Source organism: Gavialis gangeticus, unplaced genomic scaffold (assembly GCF_001723915.1).
Source record: "Gavialis gangeticus isolate Ggan-Ray unplaced genomic scaffold, GavGan_comp1, whole genome shotgun sequence".
Classification (NCBI taxonomy): Eukaryota; Metazoa; Chordata; order Crocodylia; family Gavialidae; genus Gavialis; species Gavialis gangeticus.
Window position 1 is genome coordinate 1,630,607 of NW_017729019.1, and position 24,670 is coordinate 1,655,276.

The 24,670-nt window shown below is 42.1% G+C and overlaps 2 protein-coding genes across 5 annotated transcripts in view; one reads left to right on the forward strand and one right to left on the reverse strand.

Annotated features, from left to right (window-relative positions):
• Positions 1-310: 310 nt before the first annotated feature.
• Positions 311-24,237, reverse strand: DRAM2 (DNA damage regulated autophagy modulator 2). Of its 3 annotated transcripts, XR_002096678.1 has the most exons (10): positions 24,217-24,237; positions 17,176-17,285; positions 14,501-14,658; positions 13,008-13,075; positions 11,262-11,401; positions 7,051-7,228; positions 3,432-3,514; positions 1,949-2,041; positions 1,426-1,528; positions 1,170-1,243 (listed from the first exon to the last, which is right to left on the reverse strand). XR_002096678.1 is itself a non-coding variant. In XM_019513797.1 (9 exons), the coding sequence occupies exons 3-9, from the start codon at positions 14,629-14,631 to the stop codon at positions 1,136-1,138; spliced, it is 801 nt and encodes a 266-aa protein (XP_019369342.1). In that variant the 5' UTR covers positions 14,632-14,658; positions 17,176-17,285; positions 24,217-24,236; the 3' UTR covers positions 311-1,135. The 3 variants fall into 3 exon arrangements, 2 of the variants coding, with proteins under 2 accessions (XP_019369342.1, XP_019369343.1); XM_019513797.1 differs by lacking the exon at positions 1,426-1,528 and having other exon boundaries at positions 311-1,243; positions 24,217-24,236; XM_019513798.1 differs by lacking the exons at positions 1,170-1,243; positions 1,426-1,528; positions 1,949-2,041; positions 3,432-3,514 and adding an exon at positions 311-1,025 and having other exon boundaries at positions 7,157-7,228.
• A 55-nt stretch (positions 24,238-24,292) lies between these two features.
• The window catches only part of CEPT1 (choline/ethanolamine phosphotransferase 1), a 62,623-nt gene continuing 62,245 nt past the window's right edge, over positions 24,293-24,670 (forward strand). For both annotated transcript variants that reach the window (XM_019513800.1, XM_019513799.1), the window contains exon 1: positions 24,293-24,379. The gene's annotated coding sequence lies outside the window, so the exon portion shown is untranslated. The remainder of the gene's footprint in view (positions 24,380-24,670) is intronic.

Here is a 24,670-nt window from a genome sequence, read left to right on the forward strand (position 1 = left end):
TAATGTGTATCAGCACGTCTACACGTGCATTAATGCAACTTAACTATTTGCACCAAAATTTGATACCTGCTTTATACAGGTATCAAATTTAGGCTTACATAGCCTTAAATTTCCATTTTCAAGGCACATTAAGGGTGCATACATGTAGACATGTGCCGTTAATGTGCCTTAAAAATGACGATTTTAAGCTAAGCCCACTTAAAAGAGGCACATATAGACACGCCCACTGTGTATGGAAAGATTGCTATCCTGTTCAACAAGGCCTTGTTTGATGTAGAATACACAGCCCAAATAAGTAAGGAGACATAAATGCTCAGTAAAAACACCACGTTTATTAACAGTGCTGATAAAAACATTTGCATTGCTGAGTGGATTAATAGAAAAGCCCTTTATGTGTCAAGATGAATTAAGGCACCTTATGTGATCGATTAGATGATATTTTTAATGCAAAATAAACACTTAGAAAATTAGCAATGTAATTGTTCATCTAAATTCCTGAGTTGTAGAAGCTGAGAAAGTATGGCTGGAAACAGACATCACCTTGGTACCACCATAAAAAATTTTATGGTGGCACAAAGGCCAAGCAAACAGATGTGCATGCCCCCTGCTGTGCCATAAATGCCCACAATTGTGGCTGCAACAGTAGGTGGTATAAATTGGCATCACTTGTGTCAAAACATCTGTTTGCTTTTTGGTAGGAGAGCAGGGGCAGCTCCACACTGCCTGCGCAGACCTGAGGGCAACTGCATGGGTTCCCGTTTGTAGAGGCAAACCACAGAAATCCTCTGGCAGGGAATTCCCCAGGAATGGGTACTGTGCTTTGACTCAGGACTCAACTCTGAAAATGGTGGAACCCCATGTTCCTCATTTGCAGATGCATGCCCCAGGAATCCCCTTGCAGAGGATTCCCTGGGCATACATATTCTGCTAATGCACCCCAACTCAGGATACATGCAGGGTTCCCCCGTTTGCAGCTGCTCCATAGGACTGGGTCCCCAAAGCCTTGAGAGAGGCAGGGGCCCAATTGGGCGGACAAATGTGATGTTAATGTTACAAAATGAGGTGAACCGCCAGAACACATCCCATAACAAAAACAATGTCTGTTTTTAACCTGTGTTCCCCCTCTGTCACTTAGTTATATGCTCCCTGAAATCAGCAGTGGATTTTCATCAGTCATCAAGCTGTGGGGCGTATCATAAAGGGTTTGTCCATCTAAATTGACAGCTGCACGCAAGGAAATTTTCTGTAATCAAAAATGAGAAAAACAAATATAAATTATCAGAGCTCCACTATTCATTCTGTTCTTTCCACAAAGTAACATTTATAGGCAAGTGCAACATCTCGAAATGCATACCATTCAAAAGCCATCTTTTCTGCTAAGAAAGCAAACTACGGAATAACGTAGAAAGTAGCTCTGAGACTCACTGAGGAGATAATATAGTATTGTCCAAATTTCCCTCATGCCTGTGGTGTAAAGACTCCGTAGATCAGGAAGTAGATAACTGTCTGGTATCTATTGGTCACAACACTGAAATGACAGCAGATGCAAATAGGGTGGCAAATCAGCTTTCATAGGATAGCAAACTAGCACCCAGTTTTCAGCTGCTGCAAATGTTCATAAACATTACTCTCTTCTGCTATTGTTCCCCAAGTTATTCCCAGAACTGTGGTGTTTCTGCAGTACTTAAAGGAAATGTAAATAGTTAATAACTATTCTAGTCATTGCTGATTGATATAATTCATAGCTACAGTACAAGGAGTAAATCCAGTGACCAAGAAGGAACAATTTTTATTGTAATGATATTGATGGTAGCAACCCATTTTGTTATTTTAATTCGGCAAAGACCACTGTGACTGAGTTTAGTAGCTGTGCCTCTCATAGTTGAAATGTATTTTATTTATTTTAAAATATCATACTACAGATCATTTAATATAAACTTCACTTTACCTGAAAATCACGGATATAGGTGAGGAAAAAGGAGAGAAAGGAAAAAGCCAGAGACCATTCTGACATTGTGCTGGTGATGTGAACTGTGTAGCCCTATATAAAAGAAAAAGGAGCTGTGTCATGAGCCTGGTCTTTCAGTTCCCAATAGTGGAAAGCCTTTATTTCTGCATTAAAAAAAAATGCTTTCACATACTGTTCCACATTTAACATCACTCCTATGAGAAAGAGGTATGCTGATTTCATCTGGAGTCTGGGAGCAAATGCCTGAAAAATTTAACTCCTGAGAGGACAGTTGAACAAGGCCCTATGTAATTGTCTTACTGGACTGTAGCTTTCACCATCAGCCTAGATAAACCACACAGGATAAAACTCTGGTGGGAAGATTATTTCCTGGGCTTTCTAGGGAGCATGTGGTGCAGCAGCTGCTCTGCAACTCCAAGAAAGTATACAGCGGTATGCAGTTCCTTTCATGCCAACACACTCAGTTCCATCATAGCAGGGAGGGAAGTTTTATCACAAACATTACCTTGACTCCAACCCTGCATCTGTAATGATGCTATTTGAGACTAAAGTCTCTGAAGAAACTGACTGAAGTCTCACTTTAGGCTTTGATTCAAGCTTTATGGGATAAAGGAAGAATGTGGTTTAATTCAGAATGTAGATGGCAATGGACAAAAACCTTCTCTAGAAAAGTATTTCTATACTGCTGGGAAGAATCAAGCTCCTCCCTTGTATATGAATGGAATCAGAGACTTTCTCTACCCTCATCAGGCAGAGAAGATAAAAACATCAAACAAAACAATCTGGATGACTTTTGTTCCCAGCAGGTTTCTGTAAGTTGCACTGTATAACAACAGTTACTTAAACTGTAGCAACATCACATGCATGCAGCTGATTTACCATTCTTCTCCTCTCTTTTCTCCCCTCTTCATCTCCTCTTTGTCTTCATTCTTCCAATTCTTACTTAGTTCATTTATCCACTAAACAGCAATAATGAACACATAGACCTAATTTTGATTCTAACGTTACCATGTAAAATACAACTGAATTAACTTAATGCTGATGACAATTCTGGGGTTAGGAGAGATAAGGCCAAGTCTTATTAAGCATCATATCAGCTAGTCCTGAGTGAACCTGCGAGTATCCAATTATAGCGGCTGGTTTTTTTCACTGCAAAACCCAGCCTAACACATCACTACTCCATGAAACATTTAATCTAATTTACTCCATGAATCTACAATCATTATTGAAACATCCATGTCTGAAACACCAGGGCAAGAAAACCAAATCTTCCTCCATTATCCAGGGTACTCCAGTAGCCTGAGTGCTCAGCAGACAGGAAAGGCATGGAATAGCTTTTATACTCTTAACTGTGTGTGTGTAAATAAACCTGTGTTTTTATTTATTTTATATATAAACTGTGTACACCCAACATCCTTTATGGGTTTTTTTTTCTTTTTCTTTCTGTTAAAACCAGGCCTACCTTCTCCTCTGGATTCCAATGTAGCTTTTGCTCTAGACCAGTTCCATAATGGCCGCTGAACAAAAGTATTGTTGAAACAGCCACTATAAGGAAATAGGTTAAGGAATATCTGAGGCACTAAACAAAAAACACAGAACCTTCAAATTCAGTTGTACATTCTATTTCAACCTGTAGTTTGTGCGAAGAAAGCGAAGGCACACTGCAGAATCTTTTGCATATCAATACCCAGGGCTATGTATGTATCTCGTGCTTCACTGTGCTCCTGCACACAGCCACAGGACTGTGTATACATCCTCAGTTCCCTTAAAAAACAGAGTCCATGACAACTGAGGGCTGAAAGCAGGGATGGGAAGAAGGAGAGTTCTTGGGATTCATACTGACTCTGTATCTTTAAGGCTGCCAACAGGTGATACATTTATCCCAGAATAAATTTTGATGCAATGCAGTAACAGTTTATAATGGTGTATTGCAAGGTACATCTGTATACTTATTCCAGAACTACAACATTGAAATAATGGCAGAAAAGCAGCAGTGCATTCAGCTGCTCATTAAACCCTGATTAGAAGCATGACGTGTACATGCAAATCCAAGGACATTTTTGTCCTGGGACAAACGCAGGCACTTTATCCAAGGCTAAATGCAAAATCTGTTCTAGGGCTATGAACCACAGTTACTGGAAGGGAGGGAACTGTTCTTTCTTCTATGAGGTATGTCACTGTGCAGCCTATTGTAGGTGGCAAAAATAATCTCAGGATAGTGGGGATGTATCAGTGAAACAGGGGTTTTAGCACTGAACTCATCAATTTGACATCTGATCTAGCAGCTAATTCAGTGTATACTGCTTCAAACATGGGAAAGGAGAACTTGTCTGACACAGTTCTGATAGCATCACACTGCAGAAACAGGCCAAGGATGCTGTTTAAGCTCTAGAGGCATGAGTCGGTGAGAGAAATCAAATAACCAGCTGGTAACACAGCAATATTATCTTTTTTTGAGAGTCTTTGTAATGAAATGATCACTCCAGTGACCAAGTTAACTACCCCCACAAACACACATAGTAAGTCTAAAACAATTGCTATTGTTAATGTAGTATTACAGGGCTCTGTAGATCATCACACTTAGTGAAACCAGATAACCAGATTTAATGAAATGTCAGAAAGCTGTGAGGCTCAAAACAGAGATGATGGGGTAAAATTTTAGGAAGTCAAACTAATTGCTCTGTCTGCCCTTAAACTCTAAAAATTCCTGGAAAATTAACTCTCTTACTCAAGAGCCCAGCCTGAGTGCTTCCCAAACTTCCTTAAATGTGAGAAATGGATGGGACTTGCAATGTGCCACAAAGGACAACTATTAGGCTATTTTGGCCATGGGGATGATAATGAGTTTGATGAATTCATAGAATCATAGAAAATTAGGATTGGAAGGGACCTCAGGAGGTCACATCTAGTCCAACCCCCTGCTCAAAGCAGGACCATCCCCAACTAGATCATCCCAGCCAGGGCTTTGTTGAGCCAAGCCTTAAAAACCTCCAAGGATGGAGCTTCCACCACCTCGCTAGGTAACCTGTTCCTGTGCGCTTCACCACCCTCCTAGGGAGAAAATTTTCCTAATATCCAACCTCAACTTCCCGTGCTGCAACTTGAGACTGTTGCTCCTTGTTCTGTCATCTGTCCCCACAGAGTACAGTCCAGCTCCATCCTCTTTGCAACCACCCTTCAGGTAATTAAAGGCTGCTGTCAAATCTCCTCCGTCTTCTCTTGTGCAGACTAAATAAACCCAGTTCCCTCAGCCTCTCTTCAGAAGTCACGTGCCCCCAGCCCTCTAAACATTTTTGTTGCCCTCCGCTGGACTCTCTCCAATTTATCCACATCCTTTCTGTAGTGGGGGGCCCAAAACTGGACATAGAACTCCAGATGTGGCCTCACCAGTGCAGAATAAAGTGGAATAATTACTTCCCCCGATCTGCTGGCAGTGCAAAAACCAATGCAGCCCGGTATGCCGTTAGCCTTCTTGGCAACAAGGGCACGCTGCTGACTCATATCTGTTTTATTGTCCACTGTAACCCACAGGTCCTTGTCTGTAGAGCTGCTGCTTAGCCAGTCAGCCCCCAGGCTGTAGCAGTGCATGGGATTCTTTTGTCCTAAGTGCAGGACTTTGCACTTGTCCTTATTGAACCTCATGAGATTTCTTTTGGCCCAATCCTCCAATTTGTTTACGTCACTGAATCCTAGCCCTAACCCTCCTTTGTTCCTTTTGTCAGGGTCCTGAACTCGATCATCTTGTGTCACTGCTGCCCAACTTGCCATCCACTTCTACATCACCACCAATTCTTCCCTGTTGAATTGAAGAAACATCAAAACAAATTCCTGACAGAAGTTCCCTTCCTTCTTGAGTCCAGCTCAAATGCTGATGGTAGCTATTGTAGGATGGGCCCAGGGCAGTTTTTAAGTAGCATATTCCAAGGCATTTAAGAACTGACCAGCCAATGCCACCACTTCCAACTTCACTTGGAAACCAAGCAGACAATACAGATCATGCCACACTAGTCTATTGTACTCACGGCAAAAGCAGACTGTTGTGTTGACTAGCTACAGTTTTCCAAACTGACTTCAGTTGTATCCTAACACACATCACTCTGTAGCACTCTAATCTCAAAATGACATAAACTCTGGATTTTTATTTCTTAAATGATTTCTGTCCTTGGTACTTTCATACCTTGTTTCTTTGCTAGAAATGCTTCCTTTGCCATCTCCTGGCTCTCATGGAATGAAGAACTGCAATTTCAGTGTGCAGGGAACTGTCCTGTCTCCCTTTAACTAGTCAGGGAACCACTAGCAGGGTTAGCACCTTTTTTTTGATGTTTGACAGGGTCCACGATATATTATAGCACAGACAGTTATTTAGAACTGAGCCTGGCAACGCTTTCTGACAGATGAGCCAAAAGAACTGAACGTGGGCTAGAAGCATGAAGGCATTAGGATCCGATTGCTGCTGCTGTCTCAGCCTACTACTCAGTTGCCCCCCTCTTCCAGAGCCTATTCTGCCAAACTGTGGTGTGGCACAGGATGAGCTGCTCCTCCACTGGAGCCCCACGTGGCTAACTGCAGAGCAGCACAGGAGTCCTCCTCCACTGCCAAATGCTGCCAAAGCCATGGCTCCACAGGTCAGTTTCAAAGGTTCCACGGGCCGGACTTGACTCGTGGGCTGTAAGTCACCACCCCTTTTTAGCAGATATTCAATCCATTATTTGTTTGAGTAAAAAAAGTGATGTATTTTATGGTCTAGCTCAGAGCTGCCCAACGTCTAAAGCCCTAGGGGCCTCAACCCACACAGGCAGCATCAGTCAAGCCACAAGCTATATGGACACTCCCCTCCCATGCGTGGCCCCAGACTCACCCTTAGCTCCCCTTGGGATAGAGGCAGAAAATGGCAGCCAGAAGGAGTGGGAACCTAGAGCCTCTGGCTGCTGTTGCAGTGAGAACGACGGGGGGAGTGGTAGCCGGGCAGGAGCCCAATGGCTGCAACTTAGTTAGCACATGTGGCCCACAGGTCCCCCACTGTACAGCCCCAGTCTAGCTAGTAATACTAGTGTTAAGTCATATTTCACAACAAAGGATACTGCTCGAAATGCTTGATACACACCATAATAATAAGGTTAGTCGAATCCAGAAGATTTCTTTGCCGTGAATATCTGGCTGCATCATATAGGAAAGGATAGTCTGAATCAGAAGGTAAAAGGTCCCTATTCCAAACGTTAGACAGGCTCCAAGCATGTGCACGGCATACAGAGCACTTTTCTAGGGAGGAAGACAAGTATAAATACGTGAATAAAAATCATAAGGAAAAGAATCTAGTAACTACAGTACAACAGCTCTTGTCAAGTCAGCCAGAACTTATTTTTGTAAAAGCTTTCCTTGGTGCATTTACCAACTCTCATGAAGATCTTTCCACATCTCAAGCTAAGCTGTATTGGGCGAAGATCAGTACTTAGATACGGGATCTCAAAGGAAAACCCAAATATAGACCAGGGGTTAACACCACTGCCACTCACTCCCACTCCTTATCTGCTTCCAAATTTCCAGTTTTCATTCATTGCTGTTGACTAACTTCTGCATTAGTTGTTAACAGGAAAAAGGGGATAAGCAACAGAGGTGTTATCCCCCCTGAGTGCTCATTGTGCTGACAGCAGCTCCAGCAGCCACAGCAGGAAGTCCTGAAGCCTGGATCTGGACATGGGTCACCCAGGCTGCAAGGAGTCCTGTGGGCAAAAAGACCCACCCTTTGACTATGGCTTACCCCTGGCTGCTGGCAAGGAATATGGTCTGCCAGCTCATTTGAGCTTCACATCCCTGTTTTAGATTAAAGAGAAAATGTATGCCTTCGACTCTTGTAGTCACTGACCATAACCTGTGACTTAACCATGAAGATGTATTGAAAGAAAAATGGGATGCAACACACAAGCTAGAAAAAAGAAATCCCTATAAAGTGAGCGGGTAAGGAGATGACATATGGGGCTAGATATCCTATTAAGCTTTTCAACCCTAATTTGTACTCTGATGAACACAAGATCACACATAGAGGAGGTAGGATTAGAATGTGATTCTGCTCTGAAAGGTGATTATAAAAATGGAGTCAGTGGGCTTTAGTGTTAACTCTCTCTTCAGTACTCTAGCTCTAACTGGCTCACATTGCACGGAAGTCTTTTCTGCCTGCCAGTTCTGCAAACTCCACCAAGCTCACATCTCTCTTTGCTGTGCATCATCAAAAGTAATAAAGGCTCGCTAGACCAAATTAGGTTCTCAAAGTGACAACCAATGTAGCACCATTGAAGATACTTGTGCAAGCATGGTGCTTAACTGATTGGAATTTAATACACAATTCTTTTGATGTAGAAGAAAGAGCCATCGACTCACTCCCCTGTGGGTATAATTCAATCATCTGTTCTAATGGTAGTTAAAAACAACAAAAAACCCTGGCTATTAAAACTGCTAAACAATAACTTAGGATGTGCAAGGAATAGGGTCTGCTGAATTAAAAAGTGCCTTTAACTTATTTAAAAGTAGAACCACACTTTAATTAAAAGAATCAGAGAGCTGCCCAAGCCCAGGTGCTCATCAAGCTAGCTAGCATAGCAGTTTCTGTAGCCAGTAGCACACAAGGGTGTGACAGGGCTACATTACAATGGGCCATCTTTGATTCCCCAGCCTGACTGACCAAGCAGGCATTTACACCAGCAGGCATTTACACCAGGATCAAATAGGGGTATTTTTTTGGCATGAGTCCAGATAAATCTTGTATCTCTGGATTCATAGCAAGACACCAGCACCTCTTAGCCACCACAGCAAAATTAGCAGAATATAAACCATGAACTGTAATGGTGGCAAACTGTGATAAAGACGGAATGATCTTTTTTAAAATACCTGTCAAAGGAATTTATACTTTACTAAGAAAGAAAAGAAGGGTACATATAATCTTGCCTTCTGCTTGCAGTCAGTAACCAGTACCTGACACTCAAAAGGAAGGATGGGGAAACAGCACCTTGCCAATTGTGAAAGGCAAACTTAAAATAGTCTACAGGACTGAGAAGGGGTTCTTATTACTTGATGCAGGAGACTGGCTCTCTCTTAACTGCATTATTACAAATGAGAATGAGTACTATGGAATTAATCAGTCCCTTACAAAATCGGGTTGTGCAGATTATATGGCATTAAATCCTAAAGGCTGACTATGGTTGAGAACAGATGTAGCTTTAAATACTTTAAAGGGGGAGGGGGAATTGCCAGTCTGAAACTCACATCAGCTGTTACATCGGCCTGCTCCTGTCCCAATAGAGGCAAGCTAAATCGCTTTGCTTATCATTCTGAATGAAACAGGGTTGTTATGTCTGCCTACATATCCTCTGCTTCTGTACTGTAGAAAAAGGAGGTCAAATTCTGTGCTGCTATACTGCCATCTAATGGTCCCGGTGCAAAAAAAAAATAAATACAGGTGGTTACAAGCACCACCAAGGATAAACAGCAGCTTTTCCTTGGTTGGGAACTGACCAGCAAGGCTAAAGCAAAATAATTACTCTGCTCTAGCTGTGCTGTAGTAGTGTTAGAGTGATGCTGTAGTCATGACGGTCCAGGAATTATGTGAAACACAAGGATTTTGGAGATACCTTGTACTGGATCAACTCAATGGTTGGAAGAAACTTAGATCAATCAAATTAGACAAACTTATGAATGTAAAACATTCGCCATCAGGTCTGAGGAGGGAAGCAACGACAGCGACAGCTGACAGTTAAGAACTGAGAATAGAGCTGTTAGGTTTGGAGGCTGCTAATTCTGCTAATGGTTTGCCTATTACCTCTGCGATTTCCTGCCCGCCCCGCACCCTCAACCTGACAGCTCTGTTCTCTGTTCTTAACTGTCACAGCACTATCATCCAAACACATCCTTGCCTCTAACTATGCTGGTCAAACTCCCCAGCTAAGAGCCTCCCCAGTGGCCCAGCTTTAGCAGGAGGTATAGAGGGTGCACTCAAGTCTATCCTATCCCATCAGTATGAAGAGGAAAACGTTAACAGCAATAGTAACACGTGGCCCTACATTACTCCCAAGTGACAGTCATGCTTTTCCATGTTTTTCTGTGATTGTTTGCAACCCTTCCACATATTCTTGCGACCCACTTTTGGGTCACAACCTACGAACTGACAAATGCTGCTTTAGGGAACTGTGTAGGGAGGAATGATCTGCAGATCCCACACAGCCTTAGGCTGGGTTCCCATTGATCAGCAGGAGATATGAACATTTAACAGATGTAGAAATGAATAATTAAGCTGAATTAATGAATGATTAAGCATGTATTACACAATACTTGCAACCCAATGTAGTATACCACAGCCCTGAACATGATGTGTCATGCTTTGATTCTCAACCAGGGTGCTACCGCATGCTGGGCCAGACCTTTTGAAGGGTGTAGTGAGGTGCGAGGAGATAAGCAAAGTGTTAGGAGATAAGCAAGGTGTTAGGAGATAAGCAGGTAAACTAAGCAGATAAGTGTAGGCTTAGGCTTGTCCCTGTCTGGACAATCCCCCATCCTTACATCCTTGCAGAGAGGTCTGGCAATAAGCACTATAATCTATAAAATAGTTCTTGAAATTGGGTGCCACTCAATTCACAGGAGTTATGGAGGTGTGGTGCCTTGAGTTCAGTGAGGGATGCCTCAGGTTCAGAAAGGCTGAGAATCATTGACTTAGATTACAGAAGTACTGTGGAGAAAAACAGATGCCAGAAGTGGAAGAGGCAGAGCTTGGACTTTTTCAAGAATTTATCCTGTTCTGAAGGCGTGCACAGTCTACTTGTCAGACACGCTGACCAGAACTGGCTGAAAGTTGGATTTCTTTTTCAGAGAAACATCAACATTTAGAAATTTATTTTTATTCCAATGTGGAAAAAAGATTTTCAAAATTTTCCACAAAATGAAAAAAAAAATGTTTTTTGAATTTTATGCACTACTATTACTGACATGTCACTTAATGGAAAAAAATAAAATAGATGAGAAATCTATAATTCCAAAATTAAATGTCAAAATTCTGGAAGTTGTCCAATGTTGATTCGCCAAAAAACAACATAGTTTCCAAAATGATTTGATTGAAGAAAAAAAAAACCAAAACCCAAAACTTTTTTTGTCAAATGCTGCAGTGAAAAACTTCTGATCAGCTTTAGTACTCTTTATCAGTATCTAAATAAAGTCAGAGAAGTAAAGACAGTGTAACTTAGCTCAAAATTTATTTTTAATGGTTATCATTCTACTACAATTTCCAGAAAAATATAAACAGAGCACAAACCTGAAAGTTTGAAATAAGGCATATTCCAAAGCAACTTATCATTCCTAGTATAAAACCAGTCTTATTTAACTTGGCGATCTTGGGTTTTTCTGGATTCAGAGCACAAACTTGTTTGTAACGAACATACATGGTAGCAATACCTGTGAGGAACCCAAATATAGTGACATTTTTAAGTAAATATGGAGATTTTGTTGACTGTAAAAGTGATGAGCAAGAGTTAACTCCTGTTTAAATTGCAAAAGCTACATTATTGCCATACTAAGCAGAGTACAGAACTCGCAAGTCAGGAAACAGGGAAGTTAAATAACGACTGTGCAATTATCATGAGTTAGCCTCACAATTAAGGTTTATTAGTATTTGTGATTCCCGATTAAACTGATTTTTTTAAGACATTTTAGAGACAATTCCTACCCCTGATAATGATAAAAAGCAAAGATTTGTTGCCTTAAGGGCTAAATCCTATTCTAGTTTTACACACGTAAGTGGCATTTATGTAGCCACAAAACTGCAATTTTTGGCACTTGCCGTTTTGATTCTATTTCCACTTGTGCAATTGTGCTTCTCCTGGGCTTCTCTGCTGAGCCTGCTCAGAAGACTGCATCTTGGCTGCACACAGAACTGTTCAGACATACATGTTATGCCAATTAAATCCCAAAACGTTAGTCATAGAAAAATCATGACCAGTCAGCATTTGAAGCTGGATGAAGAGGAGGAGAAAGAGGAGAAGATGTTCCTTCATCTTTGGGTCCAGTAAATCTAGTAGTTAAGGCACTTGTATAGGGTGCAGAATCTATACGCTATGTCCCCCTCATTCAGAAGATATTCAAACCTACATTGTACACTTCTTCACAAGTGCTCTAACCACCAGGCTAAGCATTGTCTAAAGCATTTCTCAAGCCTCTTGAACCTAGCTCTCTGGGCAGCCCTCATCAGAAAACATGTGGGGCCAGAAGGAAAACAAACTACAGGGAGTATGAGGTTCAGTGAAATGGATGCTGCAGCCTCTGCACTGTTGGGACAGAAATTACTTCACTGTTGTTTATCCTTTTTATTCAATGAATAGTAAATTAATTGTGTGGAAAATGCAGGGGACAGAACCATACCTTCCTCCCCATATCACGGCAGCAATGGTCTTACTGAGCCACCTGCCCTCTACGTTTTGCCCCTTTTCCTGCTACTGTGCATCTTTCCTTTCTGGCCAACAGCTTCAAGAAGAGGACTAAGCAATGTTCACCCCATGGCCTGAAACAGAACTCTGCTGGGAAACAGGACATGCAGGTTCAAATCCCCTCTTTCTGCCCAGCATCTGTATAGATTGCATGCTTCAGCAGGGCTTTTTGGCACTTCTTTCTAACAGCTGATTCAATTAGTGGGAGCGGTCTAATTTACCCTACTTTAGTACTGGCAAATACATGGATACCTGGACAATGCTATTCTGATAGAAGCCTGTGCCTAAGCGCCAAAAAGTGCAGTTACCAATCAGTGCCACTTAAGAATTAGTTCTGATCAGCGTTCCACACCTTAAGATGTCTGGATTTCTTTTATATTTAACTCTGAATTTCCTGGATTCAGAGTACATCCCTGTAATGCATTTTACTCTAAGTGTTCTGTTTTAACTCTCAGTGTAGCTTTTCCCTGGGAAGTGTATGTAGCTTAGTGACCTAGTTGAGAAAATTTAAAAAATTTAGAGCTGGTATTTAATGTGCTTTCTAGAACGGTCTACAATGTGTTGGTTTCTGTACTTACATAAGAAAGTGGATATATTCAACATAATCCCAAACAAACATCTTTCAGGAGGCATTATTCCTGTATCACTGGACGAAAAACAAAGAGAAATAAGGATTTTCATCATGTACTGCGATTTCCTATATACCGAAGCATCTTTGTGAGAGGGGGGATGAAAAGAAGGAAAAGTTTCACAAAGCCTTCCAAGCAACTTTGACCAATCTGATTTTCCAATAGTTATCATGTAAGTTTCTAGAGCTGGAGACACCAACAAGAATGTTTTGTTAGGGCCACAATGTTTTCAGAATAGAAAAAGACTATATAGCTTATCATAGTCATCCTTTGTACACTTACCTTAAATCTACATGAAAAGAAATATTAAAGAATATTAAGCCTTGAAAATGAAGCACACTGTAGTCTGAAAAGGCCAGAGGTCAGGCTTATTTGAACCTCAACTCAGTCCAATTGGGCATACAGATTCAAATATAGATATCAATTACATTGTTACTTTGGTCACAGGATTCCTGCCTCACCTTACATTTGGGTTAGACTGTACTATGAACAAGACAACAGTTACATATTTTTTAAACCCGGTTCTTCAATATGTGATTCATGCCTCATTCACCAAATAACAAGGCAGATTTAGAGGGAGAAATGTTTAGTTTTTAACTTCTGAGAATCCTGGATGTTATTCTGCGTCTCTGTTACACCAAGGTGAAACTCTTGAGTAAATGTGTTATCAGAGCTAAAGGCTTAAGCAGTAATCTTAAAGGCAAGCTAGAACATCAAACTTCCTGAGCGTGTTCCACTCTCTCAAACTCCTCCAGTGAAAATATTTTAGCATAAATAAAGAGAAATATTAGAAAGGAAAACTTTAAAAAGACTATGTTTATTACACTTAGTGAATCAGAAAGAAATTAGCCCCTGTTGAGAGAAGCACTGAGAGGCCTAAATATACTTGATACTTATTTGCAAGAACACCTAATAAGAGCAACAAATCTCTTGTTAGCAACATTTTCCTGGTTACATTTTCTGTACCGTTTATTCAGACGGTGATCCCTATAACAACAATAGCCACTTAGGAGAGAGACAGAACCGGGACATCAACATGTTGCTACTGATAGTCAAGCGCACCATTTAAATCCTATTAAATGGTGTGGCTCTGCAAGCAAATTACTGAGAATTAAGATGCAGTAAGATAAGGCAACACACAAAGCGAGTTACCTACTCTGTGGTAACTGCATGCATGCTCTTACTCAACAGTACAGGTGATCCAACTTACCCTACTGAGGGGCAAGCTACTTTGTAACTACTACAAAGCAAGAACAAATGTGTTGTTTGATGCTTATATCTTTAAAAAAGTCTTCAGGTTAATGTTAAAACCAGTCATTCAGAAATGTTTCTTTTAAATCAGTTTAAAATTTGGAACTGAAGCAGCATTTCCAGGAGAAAACTCTAATTCTGTTAATAAGATTAAACTATAGTTAGCAGTACAATCGTATGTGTTCACTGACCTGATGTAGGGCACCAGTGGGTCAACATGGCGTAGAAAGATTGCAGTTATGTATGGAAATATGAAAGATGCAGCTGACCAAATAACCAAAGCTGATGGCAAGAAGCAAAGCCCTTGCTGGAACCACCACATTTCAGTGTTTTCTCCTAAATCCAGACACTAAGAAGAAGCAAATACACAGTAGGTTTAAGGATTTTTATCTCAATAGTTTTGTTCTGAAGCTGAATCATGAACTGTATTACCATGCAATCTTTATGTAAGACACGCTGTGAATAAGCATAATAAAATACATGTCTTTTTACCACAAAGACTATGTTGAGGTGGCTTGAATTTTGTATCATTTTCAGTTCTGCATTGCAAAACCAAGGCAAAGGCTAACAGGAAATCGCTGATTTTACAACATAGACACAACTTCAAAGAAGAAAACAGCAATTTCTTTTGGAAACTTTCATACTAAAACTCATATCAGAAAACCAGAGAAAGAATAAGGTCACTTTACTGCCTTTTTTGGCATTTGTCTATTGCCAGATCTGTCAAGAGGCTCACTTTACTTTATTAATTCTATTTTCTTCCTCTTCATGGTGTGCGTAACAGCTCATTAAGGTTAATGAGGATCAGAGGGTATAGCAACTGCAGGGAATAGAGAATATGCATCAACAATGACAGTTTTACTAACAAAGGAAATGGCAATCATAGAACCTTTAATGAGAATCCGGGCTAATTTTGGAAGTAAAACAAAAACATGAAAATATTACTAACGTTTTCAATTCTTTAGCACCTGATATCTTACTAACTCAATACACATTATAACCTCCACATGAGTAAATGCATATGCTAGCACCTTCAGAACCAGCCATCATCTAATTGGGGTAGTGGTTGGGCGACTGCAGGAAGTTCCACTTACACACCTAGTTATGCATGTAATTCCACACTTCCACACCTTAGTTTTGAAAATGTCACCTTGAAAGCAAGCCTGTACCTATACATCTAGCCCTGCACGAGAAGTGTGTACCTCTGCAGCACAGAGAAGGACTTGTGTCTTCCCCCCATCTCTGCTGGTAGAGGGCAGTAACCTTCTTTTAGCTCCAATCCAGTTCTGCTAATGTGTGGTCTTTTGCCTTAACCATGGTTACAGTCTCTTCCTTGTGAAACTCTCCCAAATGTACTTTAGTGAAGTAAAGAATACAGAAACAGATTAGGCCTAGTAGAGATAAGGGACAAAGAGGTGAAAGACTGGAGATGGAACAGAGCACTAAACAGGGCAAAGAAAGCAGGAAGAGTGCACAATGTAGAGAGAGAGTTTAGTGCTGACTGGACAGGGAATCAGAAGAGAAAAAGATCAGAGAGACAACAATGCCCAATCCATAAGTGAGAAGAACAGATTCCTAATTATTCAGCCATAAGGAGAGGAAGTAAGAGAAGGAAAACTCTCAAAGGAGAGAGCAGCTGCAAAGTCAAATAGAAATGTATCTCAGATTGAGAAGCTGAAAGACAAAAGAGATCATGAACTGAAGATAAACAAAGCAGGGAGAAGGAGAAAAGATGATGGCAGAAGTGTCCGAGAAGCAAGCATAAAGGCTTGGCCCAGATCAAGAATTGAAAAGTAAGGACAGAAATAGACAGCCAGATATGGAGACAAGATCACACAATGGTCAGAGGTGAAAACCCCTCCCCACACTCCAATGCGGTCTGAAGATGCTCTTCTACCCAGATTACCATTCTGATATGGACCAATCCAACCTCCTGATACAGGCCAGATATAACCCTCACCTTGCCCATGCTGCTCATGTCCTGTGATCCGACTATCTCATGTACTCCAGTAGCATACTGGAACACATGGGATAGGCAGAAAGAACTCCAGTTCCCATGGAAGGACGTGGCAGGTTTTCTTCAAACAGCACATGGCTGGTGGCTTCCCTTACTTGTTTCCCTGAAGCTAAACCTTAATGCATATACCCTCATTTCACTCCCTACTCACTGTGGGTTTTACCAGCTATACCACTAGCAGCACTCTTTTGTCTACTCCTTACTGACAAATATGGAACCTTTCCACCACAGATGGCATTCTACCGATAACAAGGGATCACCAGTAATCAGGCGCTGGAACCCTTGATACATGTCAAAACCTCACCCTGTTCTGGATGAAATCAGACAGATTATATCATCATGCAACAAAGATGCAGCTACAAATAAGGCAAATATATTTTGTTGGGTAACGCATGAGGGTTTCCAACATGTAGGTGGTGAGGCAATGAGAGTACAACAGTAGAAATTAAGGTTGGGTGTAAACATTAAGTGCAAGTATACTTTTAAGATTAATTTTAAATTATTAAAGTAACACTTGATATTTGATAGTGACTTCCATTGTAAGATTACAATGATTTCAAATATTTTAATGTAATCCCCACAACTGTGATACTGGTAAATTACATTTTCCCAATCTATAAATAGGGAAAAAAACATAGGTAATATTCTTTATTCAAAATCACTCATAACCTGTTGTATGAGGAGAAATATAATCCAAACCTCTCAAGTTTCAGTCCGGTGATGATAAATGTTAATGTTCTTATTATTCCCTTAAAATTCGTAAAGGCAATTTAAAATTCGTAAAGGCAACTCATAAAGGCAATTTCTTTCCAATAGATTTTGTCTGAGAATAGACAATTTGTCACATACCTGGAAATACTGATGACAGCAAGAATTCCGTCTCAAGGAGAATCCAAAATCATCTTTCTGCTACACTTTCCTTTTTAATTTCTCCATTTTTCTCATTTCATCCTAAATATCTTCAATACAAAAGAAAAATTATCAGCAATATATTCTATAGTTTGATGTCCCTGCCTTTGTGCCCTCTGCTTCTACAGTCTCTTTTATCCTAGGGCACTATACTCTGCTTTACTCTTTATTGACAAGCTCCAGGTTTTTCAATCCCCTTTCACCAAACTTTCTTCCTTCTCCCTCTTTTCCACATACAATTTGGCTTTATTTATGACTCATAGTCTTTCCTTTCTCCCCTTACTCTAAAATACCAAACTCTCCTAACCTAAAACAACACAGACCATTCCCAGACCATTTAATTTAGGCCTCTTTCCCTAATTTATCCAGAAGTTATTAGGTTTTCTCCACTCCTTTTTTAACTAGGGACAGTAAAATTCCTGAGAGCTTCCTGATTCCTGTGTCTCCTTATCCAAACTATAGACTGATTACTAGATGGAAGGACAACTTCTTTGGTGTGAAGACCAAGTCCAAATGCATGCGTCTAGATACAGCTAGCCCATCTGAGAAACGCACATCTGAACTCCATTATGCACAGGTGATGTTGGTTGTGCTACACAAGGTCTGGATGCAGTCTCTCTGTTTTCCACATGGGTCAAAAACATGGCTACCAACCTCCTGAATTGTACGCTGTAGCAAGGATATGAACAGGGGACTAATTATATATCAGTTAACGTGGTAGGTTTTGTTTTCTTGAGTACGGCCCTAGTTTGTTATCCAGACAGACCCAAGAACTTCAAAAAGGCTCAAAAACATGATTAGAGAGTGTGTGCACATCCATCCCTCCTCACTGCCATTCAAAACAATCCCCGGTCTAGAAACCCTAGGGAATACTGGACTTAACAAAAGGAACGTGGAAGCAGCAGTCCCCTATACCAACAATACAGTATAGTACAGGGGGTTCCCAAACAGTTATGCATACCCCTGGGGGTACACAAGATATCTGTGGGGGATATGTGGGAGAAATTGTGTAATGGCGGATTTAATTTTCATTATAAGAATACTTGGCATTTAAGAGGTTAAAATATAAAACACATGCTGGAAGGGGTACATGGGCAGCTGGTAAAACTAGAAGGGGGTAGGCAATAAGAAAATGTTTGGGAACCTCTGGTATAGTACATATTAAAACAGGCAGAGAATGCATGAAAAGAAATATCTGGAGGACATCCTTCCTAGAAAACAATGGCAACACAGCAGGAGAAAAGAAGCTTGTCCGCACTAGAAGAGCTTCTGCCGTTACAGCTACATAAGACGAGATATGTCTGAGTACTCTAGTGAAGATTCAGATTACGCTAACAAGAGATTTTTTGCCAACCTAAGTACACCGGATTCCAGAATGATAAAAACTAAGATGGCAAAAGTGCTCTCCTACCAACATAGTTGTGACTACATTAGGGGTTTGGTCAGTATATCTATGCCAGCTAGATTGTGTAATTTTACAAGCCAGTGTAGTCATGCTGGCAAAGCCTTGCGGCAGACATGGCTAAAGAAAGAAGATGTTGCTTTCTCTAGAATGCAGGTGGAAAAGCATTTCAGGCTGAGACTCACAGGGCTTGTCTACCCAAACAGATTTATTTCACACTAAAAGACACCAAAGTGTAATATCACTTTGCTTTGGGGCAACTGCACCTAAATGAACAGCCACCTGTCACCTCACCATGAATCACTGTTTCCACCCAGATGACTGGCTCCCTCAAGTACATCAAGATGTTTCTTTGTGCAATCAAATGCACAAGGAAGAATCTGGCCTTGGGTGGTCATGACTGTGAAGTTACAGAGGCAACACAAATAGAGTGAGCAGCTAGTTCAAGGAGTGAACAAAAGGGAGCAGGAAGGTGGTTGGCAGATCACTAAAATATATTCAGTTAGGACACATGTACACAAAGATCAGCCTAAAGTTGCTTATTGCACGAAAAAAAGACTCCAAGATTAAACAAGAACAAAACATTCAGATTTATACTGATGTAAAACGCTGTATCACGTGAACAGAGCTTTTATCTTTGGAAAAGCAGGGTTTATGCCGGGATAACATATTCACGTAGATGAGCCCATAGTTCAAGGACAGAGGGAACCAGCATAATAAATCTAATCCAATTTCTTGCTTAATCCAGCCTATCAAATTTCATTCAGTAATTCCATACTGGCAACTGTTGTAATTTGATTTCAAAGTTTAGCAATGTTTCAGTTTTTTCTTAACACATCTATTTGCAGCACCATGTCAATATACCAAAGTCTCAGCTTTAGTTGTTTTTTTTAATTAGGTTTCTAACTTCATTTGTTGTAAAAAAATTTGAAAACATGAGACTAAAGACTCAAATACTAGAAAGCAAAAACAAAGAATCCCAAATCCATGTCAGTAAGTCTGATCTGTATTTGCTCAGGCAGAAATATATATTAATATTCATCCTGGGGCAAACAAATATAAAGGCTATACATGCTCTCATGAGAAATTAAAATCATAAGTAAAAACTGCAACCTTAGCTGGATATTAATATATTTTATTATGGGAGATCACTATATTAAAATGTAATATAAGTTCAGACTTGAATACGAATAAATAGGATATACATGAAAACATGTAGGTAGCAGCCCTTATATTCATGACTTTGTGAATATCTATAGTGTTCAGATTTGACATATAGCCATCATATTGCTATTCACTGGATGAGGTCCCAGTTTCATTGAAGTTGATGACAAAACTCTTGTTGACTTTAATAGGGTCAGCATTTCACCTAGCGTTCAGAATAGCAAAGGAAGCTTTAAGAAACATGGTCAACTTTATTTCATTGAGGTCTGGGAGAAATGGGGAGGAGCAGTTGGTTTCCTGCTGGGTCTATGCCTGGATCTGATAGCAATGTCATACCTTTTGTACTAGTCTGTATCAGTGGTTCTCAACATTTTTAGAATTAAGAAACCCCTCAGAAAATGCTAGCTCATAGGTTCTACTCCTTTTTTCACAACAGAAAAAGAATAGAATTCTTCTTCGGTAAAGACTCAGAAAGACCACAACAGCTCAGACTGTATTAATACAATGAATTCCTATTTCAAATCTCTGGGTTTATCTTGGGAATCATATTTGTACACCTAACATTGCATGGCACTGTGACACTCACGAAAAGATCTCATGGCACCCCAAGGTACTGCAGCACCCTGACTGAGAATCGCGGGTCTATATACATGCAGGATTGCATAAGATCCCAAGGAATCAACTGCTGCACCATCTCCTAAGATGACATTTAAGATCAATAAGACAAATTTTGCGTGCACAAGGCAAAAGTACTTCTTCTATGCTTTTTTCCCTAAATGGCACTACCACATCTCAGGAAATATGCTAAAGACATTTCCACTTTCATGAAGATACAGCAGAGCTAGAAAAATGAGAGACTGAAAGATTTTTATGCTGGTTCCAAAATCTTTGGTTATTTTGCCAATTGTAATGTTTTGATTTGCATGATTTGTATGAGGCACTTGCTGGTTTGAATGCTGCAGGTCCCCAAACTGGTTCCTTTGGAGGCACTCCCATAAGGTTAATATTTAGTAACAATAATTATCATTCTTGTATTAAACACTGGTCTCACAAATTGAATGCAAGGTACCCCCGACTGCACAGTTCTGGGAAGGGTTCCTCCCATTTCTTAAGTACTACTTTAGGTCTATGATGAATACTTTCCCCATAGCTTCTATGGGTGCATACACACAAGAGCTTTGTGGTGCCTCAAATGCTTTTGAGGCATTGCAAAACATACCCAAGACATGTGATTTGGTTCTCCACGCTGCACATTTGCAGCGCAAAGCCAAATTTAGATACTAGGACATCCCAGCATCAAAAAAAATGCATAGAGAAAAAAAAAGCAGGGCGGCGCACATGGCAGCATTGTGTCACCATACACCGGAGCCTGGCCAGCTAGAGCCACACTCCAGCTGCCAACCAGGCTCCATGCACCTGGATTGCTGCCGCTGCAGGCCCAGGAGGCCCCCAGAATCCCAGGTAAGGCTGCTGGGGCCAACCCAGCTGCTGGCTTCAGTCTCCCCTACCCCACCCAGGGCAAATGCAAAATCAAGCCTACGCATCTTTCTAAAAACTATCCTATAGCTCAAACAGAAGTTCTGAGATCGATGCAGAAGTTATTGGGTGAGGTTTTATGGTCTGTGATTTAAAGGTCATTGTAAATCAGGACTGTACAACTTACTTGGTCCTGCAGGTCAGAACCAGATGGCAGAGCTTCTCACACACCAGATGACTCACCTCTGGTGGTAGGGCAGCAGTGTGTGAGTACAGCTGCCAGAGCCACTGCATTGGTGCAGCTCCAGAACCCAGGTGGATGAACACAGCCACCGCCTGTCTCCACCTTTCCCCCTGTTGCAGATCTAAAGTAATGAAAGACCCCCAAATCAGCAGCAGGCAAGGGGATTGGAGGACAAGTGGCAGTGGTGTTCACCCCCTGGGTTCAGCAGCAGTAGCACTGGCAGCCGTGCCAAGACGTCCTGTGGAGTGCAATATAACCTCTCATGGGCTGCATACAGCCCATGGGCCACCCCACTGACAGCCCTATTTGCAATTATCATAATGGTGCTTTCTGCCCTTAGAATTAATGCAGCTAAATAGAAAAGAATCATCACACCCTTTCATAGAATCATAGAGAAGTCTGGCTGGAAGGGACCCCTGGAGGTCTAGCCCAAGCCCTGCTCAAGGCAGGGTCATCCCTGTCCCAATTATCCCATGCAAGTCCTTGTTTAACCTATTCCTAAAACTATGCAATCAGCCTTGTTGCACAGCTACAAGACATATTGCCCAGACATCAAAAGCTGCCCAATCTGCCACAGGTAAAGCAAGGGGACAGGGGCAGCCAGTGTGCCGCCATTACAGGGTTGCTAAAATGCACTCGAGTGATCCCAGAGCACCAGGCCTACTGCTAGGGGAATTCAAACCCCCCACAGTCCGGACCAGTCTGACCATGGGGTAAAATTCTTTCCTGATTCCAAATGTGGCAAGTGGTCTGATCCTGAGCAGAGGGGCAAGACCCTCTAACCAGGAGACTCTGGGTTTCAGCCCCAGCTGGTGCACTGGCACATCCCAGGCAAAATCTGACACCTGTAGCAACAGGAGGGTAGAAAATTCCTTCCTGACTCCGTGTGGCAACTAGCAATGCCCAGAAGCTTGGAAAAAAAAAACACCCGACATTCTTCCCTACAACCAGGGGACAGTGAGCTTAACTTCACACATACACCATCTTATTGGACAGCCAAAACTTCCCTTCCTGCATCCCCACCACAACTTATCCAAGCTCCTTTCATTTTTTTTCATAACTAAGCTAGTTGCAGAGATCTGCTTCGTTCTCCTGCTGCCGAGCACAGTCCTTCCCAATACCCACCTGCATTAGGCTGCAGAGCTCCTCTTGTTTCTCAACTGCTTCCAATTTCTCAAGCATAGGAAGTGGTGTAACTGCCTCCCTATATTGTGTCCAGCAAGAAATGCCCCTCACATCCTTTGATTCAAGATGTATGTAGGTAAGCTCCTTTCACTCTCCCTTATGCGGGCCACTGTTCTGTCTTGTCTTTGTAAATTGTTCTGAACTAATTAAGAGCTTTTCTATGCTACAGATGTATGTAGGTGGACACCTGTGTGTAGGTAGGTCTTACGCTGTGTGATGTAAAGTTATGGTATTGCATAAACGATTATTAACAACACTATTTTGTCAAGATGGCCTATTGCAGTGGTGCTCAACATTTTCCCCCCCCGTGGACCAGATGGACAGTACCTGGTCCACCTACGGGTCAGATCCCACTGGGGATCCTGATCTGGCACCAGAGTGGGTGCAGCAGGCACCAGATGGGGGCAGGGGACAGCCTGGTCCCACCCAGCTCCACAGAGGAAGGGGGCATGGCCCAGACCCAACACGAACCTACAAGGGGACACGGCTCAGCCCCCACCAGCTGCACTGGGTTTGGGAATTTGGCAAGGGGGGAGCATGGCTACCGCTCTCCTGCTGTCAAATTTCGCAACCCCCCGTGGGCCAGACAGGAGGGCTCCACGGGCTGCACTCAACCCGCGCAGACCAGAGGATGAGCACAGCTACCCCTTGCTTAACGTCGGCATTACCTTCTTGAAAAATTTGACTTTACAGGAAACAACATTAAGCAAATCCAATTACGTCACAATACAGTAGTTACCTGCTAGCAGGCGGAGGCCAAACAACACCATAACTGAACACTGCATGACTTTAAACAAGTACGTTCCCCAACAGATCAGCGACGTAATAACGATACATCATTAACCGGGACGAGGTCCAGCGAGAAGTACCTGTATTACCTCTGACAGTAACGACCAGTGTAAATTACCTGCCTTACTATTTTCCAGTGTTTGATTGCTGACTGGCCTAGCCAAGCATAAAGAAAGCCCAGCTATTTCTATTTCTTCCATTTCTACCCAGGAGAACTTTTACAATCTTTTCTCCAATGCCTGATGAAGGGGGCTTGTGCCCAAAAAGCTTGCAATTAAAGACAGGTTTTTTTGCAAAAATCTTGCAGGTCGAATAAAAGCAATCATCTCTATTAAGGCTCCCGATTGCTGTAATCCATAAATTAGTTTTTGAATCTGCCACTTTTGCACCCAAAAGTTTGCAGTTAAAGGCAAATTTATTTTTTTTGTTGCAAAAATCTTGGGGGTCGAATAAAGTGATCGCCTCTACTACGCGTCCTGACTGATCACCTTTTCCTCTAGAACGGTACGGCTACAAACCTGGAAACCTGACAGCGATTTCTAATGGATTTAAGTATCTGTCAGATTTTAAGGTGAAGTGTCTCCCCCCTCCCCCTTTCCTTATGGAGACTGCATTAGCCCTAAGTGACGATTACACTGGATGTGGTCTTGTTCTCAAAGTTAAATGTAATTAAACTTAAATTAATTGTAAAATTAAATGTAAAAAACCCCATCCCCCCTACCTCGGCCTCGCGAGCTCCCCAGCACAACCCGCCCCCGCGCATGCGTACACGCCTCGCCTGCCCTACGCCCCTGCAGCCGCGGTCCGCCCCACCCCCTCCCCGCCCTCCTTTACGGCAGTCGCAAAAAGGCCGTAAAAGGCGCCGTCCGCGGGAGGAGCCTGAGGTAAACGCCGGGTTGCGGAGCGGGGCTGCGACCCCCTGTGGCCTCGAGCCAGTGCCGGGGGGCGGGGGGGAGCTGTGTCTGGCCGGGGGTTGCCACTGCGCCAGCCGGGGTGGGGGTGGTGCCGCGGGGCCTACCCCATCCCACCCCCACACGGGAGGATGCCTCCGCGGGAGTTACTGCCCTCGGCTTCCCCGGGCCCTGCCTCAGCCCCCACTCGCAGCTTTAGGCACCTGAGTATTTTTCCAGCACTTCCTCTAACCCCCCGGGTCAAATTGTCTCGGGCCGTGATCG